Source organism: Orbicella faveolata, unplaced genomic scaffold (assembly GCF_042242905.1).
Source record: "Orbicella faveolata isolate gen_17 unplaced genomic scaffold, um_ofav_v1 contig_48, whole genome shotgun sequence".
Classification (NCBI taxonomy): Eukaryota; Metazoa; Cnidaria; class Anthozoa; order Scleractinia; family Merulinidae; genus Orbicella; species Orbicella faveolata.
In genome coordinates, this window is record NW_028301578.1 from 11,931,040 (window position 1) to 11,945,363 (window position 14,324).

The window sequence follows — 14,324 nt, forward strand, 5'->3', positions numbered from 1 at the left end:
TTCAAAACCAAATATCTTTTCCAACAGGACAATTTTGATTTCTCACGCTCACTTGCAATAAGAAACATAACAGGACGAGCCAATCAGGTAAGCGCATTCCACTTGGCGCGTGATTGCAAACTTTGCAAAATTTGAATTGCAAATCATGCAATGAATTTTCTTCTCGCGTTCATTTCGTTCGTTCGTAAATCGTCCATGTTGAAACTTAAACTTGTAGAAATCCACCTTTGGCTTCGCCTATTGCTTCAAAGAAGCGCCAAGCTTCAGTTTAAGCGGGTGTTTACGTTTGGAGCTGTGACAAAACACAAAAACCTGTCACAAGAACTTTGCTTCAGGCAAACTCTGTAAGACCACGTGCTCTGGAGAAACCAAGATGTCGCGGAGTTTGGTTACCAAATGGCATTTGAATCCTTCTACTTGTACATTCTTAAATAATATGGGAAAAGACAGTAAATAAGTTGCTTAACTACTCTTTTTAATCCTGTTTGAGATGACGACAAAAAGTAAATATCGATTGCAGTGGAACGTTGTATGGTACCATGACATAATGACCTCAGGTAACTTGACTCTTTAATTTTCACTTCAAACCTAAAAATTTAAACTCTCCCTACTGGTTGTTACACATTTTCTTTCCATGCTAGTTTTTAGAATTTAGTGTCGCATCGAGACAGTATCCCTGGTTGATGATTGCCCTTATTCTCATTACCTTTTTCCTTGAAATTTACTGATTTCATAAGGACAAATGTGATCTTGATCAAATTCAACGTTATCTAAATTAATAGAAATGATCACAGAATTGAACAGGTTTAGTAAGCAAGCAAGCAAGCTGTAGTAGGTAAAGCTGTCGTAAAACCGGGTTAAAGTAAACATTTCTAGCCAATCAAAACGTGGTCTTGATTTTCTTGAACATTCATGCTTTATTTGACGTTGTGGGGAAGTGTAAGGAGAGAGTGGGGAGAGGTGGGGCGGATGGTGGGCATTATAATTATTATACAAGTCGGGAAAGAATACTGGAACTTCTAACAGAATGGTATTATCGTACGCACATGGCGATTAATGTGGGGAGGTGCTATGATATTTCATAGTTTGTTGTTCTTGTCGAACTTAAATCATTGCTTTTTTGAAGTTGTGCGACGATACAAAATTTCCTGGATGCTTTGAGGAGGAACTGAACATTCACGTTAAGTTATGAAAAGTAAATGTGTTTTTGAAGATGTTGTACCCTTTGTCGATATGAATGCGTTTTGTGCTGGAGGGTGAAGCTCCGGTGACATTTTCTTGAAGAAGTTTGGAACATCAAATCTGTTTATTTCTTATAGGATTTGTGACAGTGAGAAGAATGGAAGCAATGCTCAGTGGAGTTGAAAATTGGAACAAACTCAGTTGGAACAAACTGAAAGCAATGTACTGAAGATTTGGTGGAAACACAATGATGAGGGGACACTAAAGAGAGTACTAGACGATGGAGCAAAGTAAGATAGAAAGTTAGATTCAACTTTTAGCCGAAAATCTGTAAATATGTAAAATAAATTACTCAAGAATGTTAGGTTCAGCTAGAATGTTTTCTCTTGAATTAAACAACAATTACAAAGAAAGATTTGAAGAGAAGATGCAAATTGAATTGTTGAGATTTCGAACTACTGAAAAAACATATCATCGTTTCATAAGTTTCAATGTTTTATGAAACAGTTCAAGTTAGCCGGTTTTTTTTTTTGCGAGACTCTCAAAATTTATTGCTGAATTCTAGTTGTCTTTTTTTCTGATGAATGAGTCTCGAGTATTGCTAATCACTAGGATTTTTCATTTCAAAATGTCCAAGTTTTTTTCAACAGGATTGCTTTTTTTCTGTAGAATGACTCTGTGGGTTTATATACTGTTGAAACGTAGAGGCTCGTTTGCGAGTTTTTCTCGAGGTTTCTACGAGTTTTTTCAAGAAACAGATTTCAAGTGTTAGAGTTGGTTTTCCGATAGAGTGGTTAAGCATGACGTTTACGGCAAACGGCAAAGGGCAAAAATGAAACTTTTGCCGTCTCTCTTCAGCTGTGCGTACAGTAGAGTGAAATTATTTGTATTTGCAATGAATAGTAGGAGACGTTATTCCATTTTTGTGTGCTTTATTTACGGTTAGAAGAAAAGAACTCAAAATCAGAAATTGTCTTTGCCGTTTGCCGTCTGCCGTTAACGTCATGCTTAACCTCTCCAATGATAAATTTCAGACCGGAAATTAATCTGTCATCGCGGAACCACTAATTTTTTTCAAGCTCGTGGAGTCATTTACGAGAAGAAAAGGAAGCTTACAGGAACTTTAACCCCATCCTCTTCAAAAAATTTTGGCCAAATCAGTTGTCATATAATATGCTATTTATCAACCTCGAACGTCCGGTCTTCTGTTTTCCTGTATTGACCGAGCGGTGAGGTTAATTCAGCAAAACCGAAGTTTGTGGTTTCCCCGTATACTAGTTAAAATAGTTAAGATGCAAGCGCTAACTCTAGTCAACAGCTCTACACAGAGAGATTTTCATTTGACTCTTAAAATCCAAGCTAACGTAACCAATCACAAAAGACACGGGTGATCGAGTAAACCAATCAAATATTGCATTAAGCACGTGATTGGCGTGAAGCGCGGGAAAACGAGCGCGAGCTAGTTACGATTGATTGGCTTTACTTCTGATTGGATGAGAAAATGGCGCGAGTGTTTCAGTAACTAAACAAGAAACGTGGAAATGCGAAACCATAGTGAATGAGCACAACCTCTATCACTCAAGCTAAAACGCTCTCGTATCACCTTTTTCTACCGAACAACAGGCCGGAGTACATTTCTTTGTTGCCGTCTTCCCAACAATAACCCGAAATGACAAATAAAAGAGAAGCAGACTGTAACCAATGAGACAACTGGTTTTGTTAATAAGAGTGAGGGGATTTCCCCAATGAGTTTAGGTCATCATGACGTCTTCTAAAGTAAGTTGCGGTTTTGATTCATTACAATGAAAACAAACAATCATGCACGAGCCAGACAAGTTTTTTTCGTTTTCAATGAAAGCACGTTTTTCGTTCAAAACCTAATTTCGCATGAAGAAATTTTGGGCTGGAAAATTTTAGACAACTTGCGTTCTTAGAAAACGATCAGGTTTATTGAAATGGCTGAGAACGTGCAATGTGATTAAGACCAAACTTTTCCCCTTTTTTTCTGAACTGTTCCCCTCTGGAATAATCGAATTGTTAAGATTATAAAACAAAACATGGATAACTCACGCAACAGTAGCCAAAAGGGAAAGACTTGTGTTTTTACTGTTACCCCGTGTACGGTATTTCGAATCCGAAATGAAAATTTCCAGAGGCCATTGTCCTTCGAAACTGTCCCCTTTTTAGTTCGCAATTTCAACGTCGCAGAAATTTAGTGAGAATCCCGCATCGCTACACACTAGTAAGAGCTTTGTTCATTCTGGGAAGTAGTTTACATAAATGGACTTCTCTTCTTTAGAGTTTTATTTTAATTTATTATTCCTTTAAATTAACAGTAATAGCCTTATGATCACGTTTTCGCGATAAATGCCACGCAGATATAGTTCTTCACACTACTTTATAATTACTTAAAACTCCTAACTTCCTAATGTATATTTAACTAAGGGTCAACGCTTCCCGGCGAGCTATTTACAAAATGTAATTACAAACCTAACTGTTAAAAATAATTTCAATTCAACTTCAATTTCTTAGTAGAAATTTAAATTCACATTTGTTTGGCTTTTTATGTTTCCTCTAAAGACTTCTAATAATTGATAAAAAATTTACTTCCTAAAGCTCTTTCACTCTGAAAGCTGGTTCCGTAAGAAATGCCCTGTACACTACGTTGTCGACCCAACTTAATTTGCTGAGAATAATATTCTCTTTCTAAGTCATGGTAACAATTGTTACTTAGTGTCGGTCGTTTTAGGTGCCTTATCTACAAATACAACAGGACAATTTGGGTCGCGATAGCAGAGGTACGATAGACTGAAAACACCGTTAACTTTAGCTTTAGGTATTTATATTTCAAAACCGGCGCGGTGAAACCCATGTATTCTTTATTATCGAATTTTGATAAGGACAAGATGCAATTATTGGCAAAGTTTAAAAAAATTCTGTACATGGGGCTCAGAGCTACCTTTAATTTTCGAATAAATATAAGTACTAAAAGCTAAAATTAAGAGTGTCTTTAGTAGAGGTCATACTGATGCTATGGTAACCTATAGTATCACGAAAATGATAACAACGTGTTCATCAATGATTGGGCAGTTTTATGGCTCAATGATTATAGCATCAACAGACAAATGTGCTTGTAATGACTTATCAAAACCATAGTCTTGGAAAGTGCTGGAAAGTCTTCTGAGCTACCTCACGTTTCAACTGTTCTTTGACTGAAAACAACTTGCAGGTAATAGCTCTGGTAAATCATTGCATACTTGTGAGTAAAACTAGTTTTTGCTTCAAAAATACCTACTAAACAAAAAGTTGAAACGTTTTGCATAGCATTTATCCCAGTTTGAATCCTGCTGCTGAATGATCAATGGTTAAAAGGGTATTCAAACTGTTTAAAAGGGTCAAATTACATTACTAAGTGAGATACACCACTGGCTTGAAAACTGTCTTTTGAGGTCATTGTGCTTTGTCTTTCTCACTTGTTTCCGCTGGTTAGTCACTCAGTTCAACCAAGACAGCTGACAGAGAACAAACAAACAAAGTGTAAAGCTATGAAAAAGGCTTGTTCGGCTACGTCAGTCAATCTCGGTTGAACGTTTTCTAAAAACAGCGTTAGCTCATCCCCTGAAAAGCTACATTTGTCTAACACGTAAATAATCGTGTTTTTCGTGTATTATCATATGCATGGCACCACCGTTAAATCTATATAAAAAGTGAATAAATCAAAGAAATAAATTAGTTTCCCATAAAACGTTACGATTAATTGAAAACACTTGAGAAATGTGAACGACATTACCTTGTGGCTTGTGCTTCCTAAATTTCTCAAATGTACTTCGCAATTACAAGACACCATTAAAATAATATGGTAGTGGCTTCGTTATTTGTTTGATAAAACGCAGTATAAAATCATTGTCATTCAGACTTTAGCGGGGAACCATGGAAGTTTCATTGTACCATTTACAGCTGAATACGATTTATATCTGAAATTTGGTCACTAAACGTTGCATTTCAGGTTATTGCGTAATTTCATGGTCTCTATTCTCATCGAAAGCAGGTCAGTTATATTAGAACACCATGTCCGCTGGAGAAGAACAAAAATCTATAGTAATCAAATGATCAGATATGCTGCACCTTACTCTTTTTGAAATGTCCACTCAGCCTGATCGATAACTCCTCGGCAAAATACTGAACAATGACTAGGAACCCTTTGTTAGGAAACAAAAAACCACTTTTTCAAGTAATCTTACCTTACTTTGCAAAATTAAAGGTCACGTTATCTCCAATCAGTATAAAAGGCGCCCATTGCTTCACGTCAGAGTAGCCGTTACATCTCATCCACTTCATGGCCTGGTGAAGAGAGTCACTAGCGCTTTCCCCACGAACAAGGTGGTCGTAGAAATGACTTATCAACTTCTCTGTTGAGCTGTCTTCTAGGGCCCACAGTGACACCAACACTGAGCGTGCGCCAGATCCTAGGAATGCTCTAGCAATTCCGACCGCTCCCTCGGCCTTAATCTCTCCACGTGCACTATGGCAACAGCTAAGGACTACCAGTTTAGCTCGCAGTTTAACCTTTGAAATGTCCGACATTGTCAATAAGTAGAGTCCTTCTCGAGGTATACCGTTAGGAATGCGAATAGAAGGTGCCAGGGCAATTTCTCCTCTTTCTGCATCACCGTGAGCAGCCAAATGTATCAGAGCCACTGATTCCATCGCTTGAAGTACTGCCTGTTTAGTAGCCTGCTGTCCTAGTAAAGGCTCAACACCCAGCTTTCTTCCTACCATCTTTGCTTCCTCTTCTGCACTAGGCAGTCGCGAAACGGGCGTAAGACGTCCTTTGAAAATCACCTCGCCAACATCAGGATTTCCCACTATCAGTGCACCGGTCTGGCTGTGATAGTCTGCTGGACTGTCATGGATGAGCCTGAGAGTTGTTAAAGAAGGGGCGACGCGGATCTTGAAAGTCTCGGATAGCGTCTTTCCACTTTCATCAGGCAATGCGGTAAATGGAATGTTGTATAAAGTACGATCAGGAACGATGATGATCTCCGAGCCGTCAAGCAAGTCAGCCACAGGAGCGATGATTAGTTTGTAACACAGAGGAAGATTCATTTTTGGACCTTGGTTCTCTTTACTTTCATTTCCAAATCGGAAACCTTCATGGCTGTCATCCTCGTATGATTTTGACTCCCCTTGTACGACATTTAAAGACACATCCTTGCGTAGGTCCTTAGGTGACATGTCAAAACTTCTAAAGCTTTTGGTGGCAAAAAAGTCCTCCATATTCTGGGCAAATCCTTCGTGAGCAATAGCTTCACTTCCTTTGATCTTTCGGAAATGTTTGACTCCGCTTCTTTTAAGTATCCAGAAATATATGCTGTCAGAAGAATAGGAGACGTATAGACAAGAACAATTAAGTTCTTTGTCCATTATGCTTTCAATACCGGACCACGTTTGAGGATTAGTGGAGACTGGATTCCTCATAGAGTACTTAGCTGACATTAAATCTGCCAAAGCCCTTGCCTTCCCAAGCTCTGAAACATACAAGGCTGCTTCGGGATTTTCGGTTTTACAAAGCAATGTACAGAGATTACGGTAGGGAGAAATCTTGCTGTCCGAGAACGATATCTTCCATTGATCGTTATCTTGTAGGGAGCCGCGTATTTTCTCGCATTTTTCGATACTAGCAAGTAAGTAGGAGATAGCTTCCTGATTCTCTCCTTCTTGCACTCTTAAGCGTGCTAGTCCGTAGAGCGATTGGAAAAGCTTTACAATATCGGCGATGTCTTCACTTATCCGACGCGACTTCATAAAATGCTCTCCAGCCTTAACATGTTCCCCATCTTTGAAAAGAACGTTTCCTAACAGTAAGCAACAATTGGCTTCTGTTGCTCGGTGTCCAATTTCTTTACTTATCGCAATTGCTTCTTCGCAATATTCTTTAGCTTTGACACGGTCACCAATTGAGTACAAGATATATCCTTGCATTAATAAAGAGTCGGCTTTCTCAGCCTTGTGTCCAATTTGTGATGCGATCATAAGTGCTTCCTGATTATAAGTGTTAGCCGTGGGATATTTACCGAGCGAGAGAAATGAAGCAGCGAGTCTATTGCAACACGAAATTACCCCTTTCTTGTCACCAGTTTTTCTTTTGATCAGCAATGCTGTCTCAAAGTGTTCATTAGCCGGATGTTCTTCGCCAACTGATAGATACAGAGAACCAAGCATTACGTAGCTGGAGGCTTCTCCATTTCTGTTGCCAATTTCTTTTGCGATCGCAAGTGATTTTTCGAGATGTTTTCTAGCCATGTCATACTCGCCAACTAATCGATACACATGTCCAAGGTTTCCGTAACAGGCAGCTTCTCCATCTCGGTCACCGATTCTTTTTCGAATCGCAAGCGATTTCCCGCAAAGTTCTTTAGCCTTTTCATACTCGCCAACTGATTCATACACAGCTCCAAGGATTCCGTAACAGGCCGCTTCTCCCTTTCTGTCACCGATTTCTTTTGTGATCACAAGTGATTTCTCAAGATGTTCTCTCGCCTTGTCATACTCGCCAACTGATTCATACACAGTTCCAAGATTTCCGTAACAGGCGGCTTCTCCATTTCTGTCACCGATTTCTTTTTCGATCACAAGTGATTTCTCAAGATGTTCTCTCGCCTTGTCATACTCGCCAACTGATTTATACACACCTGCAAGACTTGTGTAACAGGCGGCTTCTCCATTTCTGTCACCGATTTCTTTTTCGATCAGAAGTGATTTGTCAAGATGTTCTCTCGCCTTGTCATACTCGCCAACTGAGTGATACACGTTTCCAAGACTTGTGTAACAGGCGGCTTCTCCATTTCTGTCACCGATTTCTTTGTGGATCACAAGTGATTTCTCAAGATGTTCTCTCGCCTTGTCATACTCGCCAACTGATCCATACACGTTTCCAAGACTTGTGTAACAGGCGGCTTCTCCATTTCTGTCACCGATTTCTTTTTTGATCACAAGTGATTTCTCAAGATGTTCTCTCGCCTTGTCATACTCGCCAACTGATCCATACACAGCTCCAAGACTTGTATAACAGGTGGCTTCTGTATTTTTGTCACCGATTTCTTTTGTGATCACAAGTGATTTCTCAAGATGTTCTCTCGCCTTGTCATACTCGCAAACTGATCCATACACAGCTCCAAGACTTGTATAACAGGTGGCTTCTGTATTTTTGTCACCGATTTCTTTTGTGATCACAAGTGATTTCTCAAGATGTTCTCTCGCCTTGTCATACTCGCCAACTGATCGATACACAGCTCCAAGATTTGTGTAACAGGCGGCTTCTCCATTTCTGTCACCGATTTCTTTTGTGATCACAAGTGATTTCTCAAGATGTTCTCTCGCCTTGTCATACTCGCCAACTGATCCATACACAGCTCCAAGATTTGTGTAACAGGCGGCTTCTCCATTTCTGTCACCGATTTCTTTTGTGATCACAAGTGATTTCTCAAAATGTTCTCTGGCCTTGTCATACTCGCCAACTGATCGATACACAGCTCCAAGATTTGTGTAACAGGCGGCTTCTCCATTTCTGTCACCGTTTTCTTTTTTGATCACAAGTGATTTCTCAAGATGTTCTCTGGCCTTGTCATACTCGCCAACTGATTGATACACAGCTCCAAGATTTCCGTAACAGGTGGCTTCTCCATTTCTGTCACCGATTTCTTTTTCGATCACAAGTGATTTCTCAAAATGTTCTCTCGCCTTGTCATACTCGCCAACTGAATGATACACAGCTCCAAGATTTCCGTAACAGGCGGCTTCTCCATTTCTGTCACCGATTTCTTTTTCGATCAGAAGTGATTTCTCAAGATGTTCTCTCGCCTTGTCATACTCGCCAACTGATCCATACACAGCTCCAAGATTTGTGTAACAGGCGGCTTCTCCCTTTTTGTCGCGGATTTCTGTACTGATTAGTAGCGTTTTCTCATAGAGTTTTCTCGCTTCTGCGTATTTGCTTTGACGGAAATACTTTTTTGCTAGATCGAAGCTTAGGTAAATCTCGAGAATTTTTTCTGCATATTTTATGGCATTTGTGTTGTGGATAGCACAATAAGCCTTCGACAATATCAAATACAACCTCTTGTAGAATAATATGGCTATTTTATCGTCTTTGATTCCTGCTTTGTGTTTCAAGATGACCAAGCATTCCTTGCATATTTCGATGCTCTTTACAACTCGATTGGTGTTGAGAAGGAAGCAAGCAAGTAAGAGGCCGATAAAGATGGCTTGTAGAACCTCGTCCATGTTGTTCATGTCAAACACTTCTGTCAGGACTAAATGAAAATTACAGTCAAAACAAATTTGGCGCCAAGTCTGTTAATTGCATTTGTCTTTGACTTCATTTGTCAGTGAAGTCATGAGAAACTATATTTATAACTATTCAACACGTTTCCGCAAACTTAGTGGAACTGAGACGGGATTGTAGTGGTAGGAGTTCCTGACTTAGTTTAGAAATGGCTTAAGAGAATACACTAAAAACCTGCATAAAAGAACAAGTGGATTAAAAACACTCACGCTGAAATTTGGTCCAAAATGTACCATATACATAAGAACACAGTCAACCTGAAAGATGAAAATTGTTCTTATATAAGCAGGTATGGGAATTTCCAGGATACATTTAGCAATTGTTTTTGGACTTGGCTAATTTATGTAACTAAATGACTGTTACCTTCTGTCAATAACATTCTTTATTAATTGCTGCAGACACAGCATGCTGACATGAAATCCATTAATGAATTAAAATGTTGTGCTTACACATTGATTTCATCTGTTAGTAGTCTATGCAGTATTTATTTTTTAGAAACAAATTTAAGAACACCCTAAGAACATTTTCAGGCTGATTTTGCAGAAAACACCCGATATATTAGAACAAAATCAGCCTGAACCCCCAAAGCACTTGTTCTTTTATGCGGGTTTTTACTGTAAAATATTTTAATTTGCACTAATATCGGGCAAGATTGAACCGAATAAGAAAAATGGAAAAGAAAGGTTTTTAATTCTGGCCGGTTTCTTTTTCACAGCCTAGGGTTACTTGGGCCAGGCGAAGGAATATTCTTCTTTGTTAAGAATTGGTCAAATGGTTGTACGGAAGTCTTGCGAGCTCGAGTAGAAGAATTCATCGGAAACGTTTGTTGAGCGTTCATTATTCCAAGATAACACAAAGGAATAAATAATATTATGGTTTATGTTTCGGTAGATATATTTGATCGAATTTTAGACTAAACTTGAATTGCTTCAGGTTTCAAGTTGCAGAATTCAAACTCTTAATGTGAAATGCAAATCATTCTGGGTTAGGTATATAGTCCCGACTTTCTTTCGATATAATTAGGACCTAAGTATTACACTATTGTATTCATAGCTTGGGCCTTTTTTGGACTGGAATCTTTTTAATACATTTTCGACTTAACAATGACTAAGAAAAAGGCGACAAATGATATGAATTTTTTAACAATGTTTCGAGTGTCTTCAGAAAATCAAAAACATCTTTAGAAAAATGAAAATGAATCTGCACTTTATTTTGAAAAAAGTGCTGCCAGTGAAACATGATTAAAGACTACGATAAATCTTATCTTACTATTGAGTTAAAATTTGTTGAAAAAGGGACAACTGCATAGCGTTCCCTTTGCTTATTATTAATGAATCTTAATCAAATTGAAATGGTACCAAGCTTGTACTCACCACCTTTCTTTCGCTCCGTGGAAAAAATACAGGAGCCAACAATTTCACTGTATAAGACGACTTTGTCTGAAGCATACAAAAATATTATCTCAGGTTTATTTAGACATGGATTTCTTTAAAATGTCCATGTTTTACACCTTAGCATCACGCGACTGTTAAGACACACAAAAAAGTACAAAGGATGTCAGACGTACAAAACTGAAATCCATGCCAAAAATTAAATCGCATGAAGATAAACGCATCAAACTTAAAATTCCTTGAGGAAAGTAGATGAGCAAAGTTGTAATTACAGACACTGATTAACGCGCGAAGCTAAAAGCTACAGCCGACGATAAATGCACTTGTGTGACAATGATGACCGACTAAGACAGAACTGCAAAGTTAAACTGAAAGAAAACGAATAAGGAAAACAAAACAAACTTGACAAGACCACAGGGGACTGATCAACCGACAAAACTGAAAGTCGTCGAAGATGGACGTTTCAAGTATAAACTCTACACTGAAAATTCAAACCCTATCTTCCTCTATCTGCACAACACGTATTTACTCTGAATACAGATAGTGACCAAAGCTACTTACTTTTCTAACCTTTATGTGGAATGTGAGAATGAGAATGAGATCCCACTCGATCTGCTCAGGAATAGGGGTCTCCCCCTAGAAAGGACAAAAGTGCGTTAGTGCTTAATTAAATACTCTCAGTAAATTCACAGTAAAACCATCTAACGAGAGACTCGAATAGACGACATCTTACATCATTTCTGTTAACTGACTGTCCTTACCGTTTCTTGAGATGCCAAAATCCGATTGACGTCCAACTCAATCTGGTTCAGCAAAAGGGATCTTCCTTTGAAAGGAAAACAACGTATTAGTACTGTTTAGTTTTTTTTAATGTACAGTGACGACAAAAAAAGAATTATTGCTAGACGATATGTAACTTCTTCTACACTGTATTGCGCAGTCACGTTCCGCTTTTTTTAATTGCTTACTTTGAACTTAAAAACTTCAAAAACAATGCTAGTTCATTGTAACTGACGGTAATGGGGGAGACTCTTTGGAATGTTTTGAAAGGTGAATACTATCGTTTTCATTCTACATTTTGCATACGAAAAATGACAGAGCTAATATTGGCGGAATATTATTAGAATTCCCAAAGATAAATATTACAATTAAAAACCGTACCGTTGAACGATTGTTATTCGCAGTCAAACATGATTGTTGATTATCATTGACAATTTTATTGTTTATTGAGTCAAAACATTTTGTTATGAAGTAACCAATAACACAGTCAACTATGGACACGAAAGTTGTTTAGATTTAGTCACGACAGAGTTAGGTGACTAAGACAAAGGAAAGTGAAAATCAAGGTTCTACTCACCACTTCACTTCTGTTCAGAGTATGAAAATGTATAAACGTAACAGGTATGTCCACAAGAGAAACTTTCCCTGCAAGAAAAAGCAACAAAGGTTCGTTCAGTTTTGCTTTACATCGTGTTTTAACCTTTAACCACAAGCAGCTAAACTAAAAGCGCATTGCTAGACGTTGGCAAGAAAGAACTCTAATTCCCTTATTTTTACTTTGTCAGTTTAAAGAGTCAAAGAACAATGTTTAGTTCACAATGTTTAGTTCGGCTGGAACATATAAGATTGAATTTACTTTTCCACTCGAGTATATCATTGTGTAATGCTTACAAGGCTTATCGAATTTGCCGAGTTTATAATTTGATCTTGAGCACTTACAATTTACTCATGTACAAAAATGGCCGTCCTTTTAAAATGGGAAAGATTATCTTAATTATACAACAATTCTCTGGGACAAAACTTTGCGTTTAAATTTCTGTACACCTACCTTTCCAGAAAAGGTTTAACAGTCTGAAAATCGTTCCGAAATTTAAGTTGAACTCAGAATGAAAGTTGTAGTCTGCATCAGCTGAAATGAAATCTTGACAAAAAATAGCAATGACTCGAGAAATATTACACTTTCGAACCGTGGGATGAGTTTTCAATTTCGACTGGCGATAAAATATATTTTTTATATACATCACAAAATCGACATGTTTCATTTGTGTTTCACTTTTATATCGCAATTCAAATTACAAAACACGACCTGGGTACGTGTTTGTTTTCTTAATATCGACTGTGCCCACTCGTATAAGAAAGAGAGGATGAACGCTAAGCGGTTTATCGCCCATGTAAGACTATTTTCATGGCAATCTCTCCTAAGTTATTCTTAGCTCACTTTCATTTCCAGAAATTCCAGCCTTACACGCTTTTTCATTCTCCACGAAAACATCTACGCAACACGCGTGATAAGATTAACCGCGGGAGAATTACGGACGTGCAAGGGCGGGAGTGGGGGGGTGGGTTGGGGAAGGGTGCATGCCAACCCCAATAAGGTTTTTTTAAATATTTGAAAATACGATTTACCGTAAGGAGCAGAAACTTTCGGTAGCTGTTCATTCATCCTCTGCCAAAATTTTCATATGTCAGTTGTGTGTGCATCATTTTTGACGTTGCCATGCCAACCGCAAATTTCATGTAGGGCTGGAAAAAATACAGCATTTTTACATGATTCTGCACTTTTTTCCAGTTTTCCTTATCAAATTTTCGCAATTCGAGAATTTGTACATTTAACAAGCATTTGGCTTGATTTTGCAGTAATCTGCGTGATTTCTTGACAATCTAAGAAAATAGTGAAATCGAGGATGGCGGATCCAAGTTCAAATTACGTCATTTGAGGTCACATGACGTCATAACTAACTAAAATGGTATCATCTTGTAGATCAAGCTTAGGGCTATCTTATAATTGTATAAATTTATTTCGCTGTCACTTACAAAAAAACAAAACCTAGGAGGGAAGAGATGCATAGTCAGCCAAAATGTCATGATCAAAATCAATCCAATTTGATGATGAATAATAAGGCAGAATGTCTTCATGAAAATCGATGAAATGTAGTTATGGATGGGAAGGGAAAATATCATGGTGAAAATCGATTAAATTTGGTGATGTATAGTAAGTCCAAATGTGAAAATCGTGCACATTTGGTGATGTACAGTAAAGCAAATTGTCAAGTTGCAAAAGTAAGGCAAAATGTGAAAATCGATTAAATTTTGGGAGTATAGTTATGAAATATATATATCATGATGAAATTCAATCAAATTTAGTGATGCATATAGTAAGGCAAAATGTCCTGGTGAAAAACGATCAAATTTGGTGATGAAGAGTATGGAAATTGTCGTGGTGAACATCGATTAAATTTAATGATGTATAGTAAGGGAAAATGTCCTGGTGAAAATCAATCAAATTTGGTGATGCATGACAACGTAAAATGTCATGCTGAAAAGCGATCAAATTTGGTGATGTTGAGTATGGCAAATTGTCGTGGTGAAAATGGATTAAAGTTGGTGATGAATAATACGAGAACCTG

General features: G+C 38.0%; 1 protein-coding gene and 1 long non-coding RNA gene across 2 annotated transcripts; both read right to left on the reverse strand.

Annotated features, from left to right (window-relative positions):
* Positions 1 to 4,253: 4,253 nt before the first annotated feature.
* LOC149096557 (uncharacterized) lies at positions 4,254 to 9,897 on the reverse strand. The gene is made up of 2 exons (XM_089281064.1): positions 5,424 to 9,897; positions 4,254 to 4,694 (listed from the first exon to the last, which is right to left on the reverse strand). Exon 1 carries the CDS (start codon positions 9,472 to 9,474, stop codon positions 5,425 to 5,427), a length of 4,050 nt encoding a protein of 1,349 aa, XP_089137190.1. The 5' UTR covers positions 9,475 to 9,897; the 3' UTR covers positions 4,254 to 4,694; position 5,424.
* Positions 9,898 to 10,903: 1,006 nt separating this feature from the next.
* Positions 10,904 to 12,091, reverse strand: LOC149096558 (uncharacterized). Its single transcript, XR_016204532.1, has 3 exons — positions 11,679 to 12,091; positions 11,479 to 11,553; positions 10,904 to 10,965 (listed from the first exon to the last, which is right to left on the reverse strand). It is a non-coding gene; the product is annotated as an uncharacterized LOC149096558 (long non-coding RNA).
* Between the last annotated feature and the right edge of the window lie 2,233 nt (positions 12,092 to 14,324).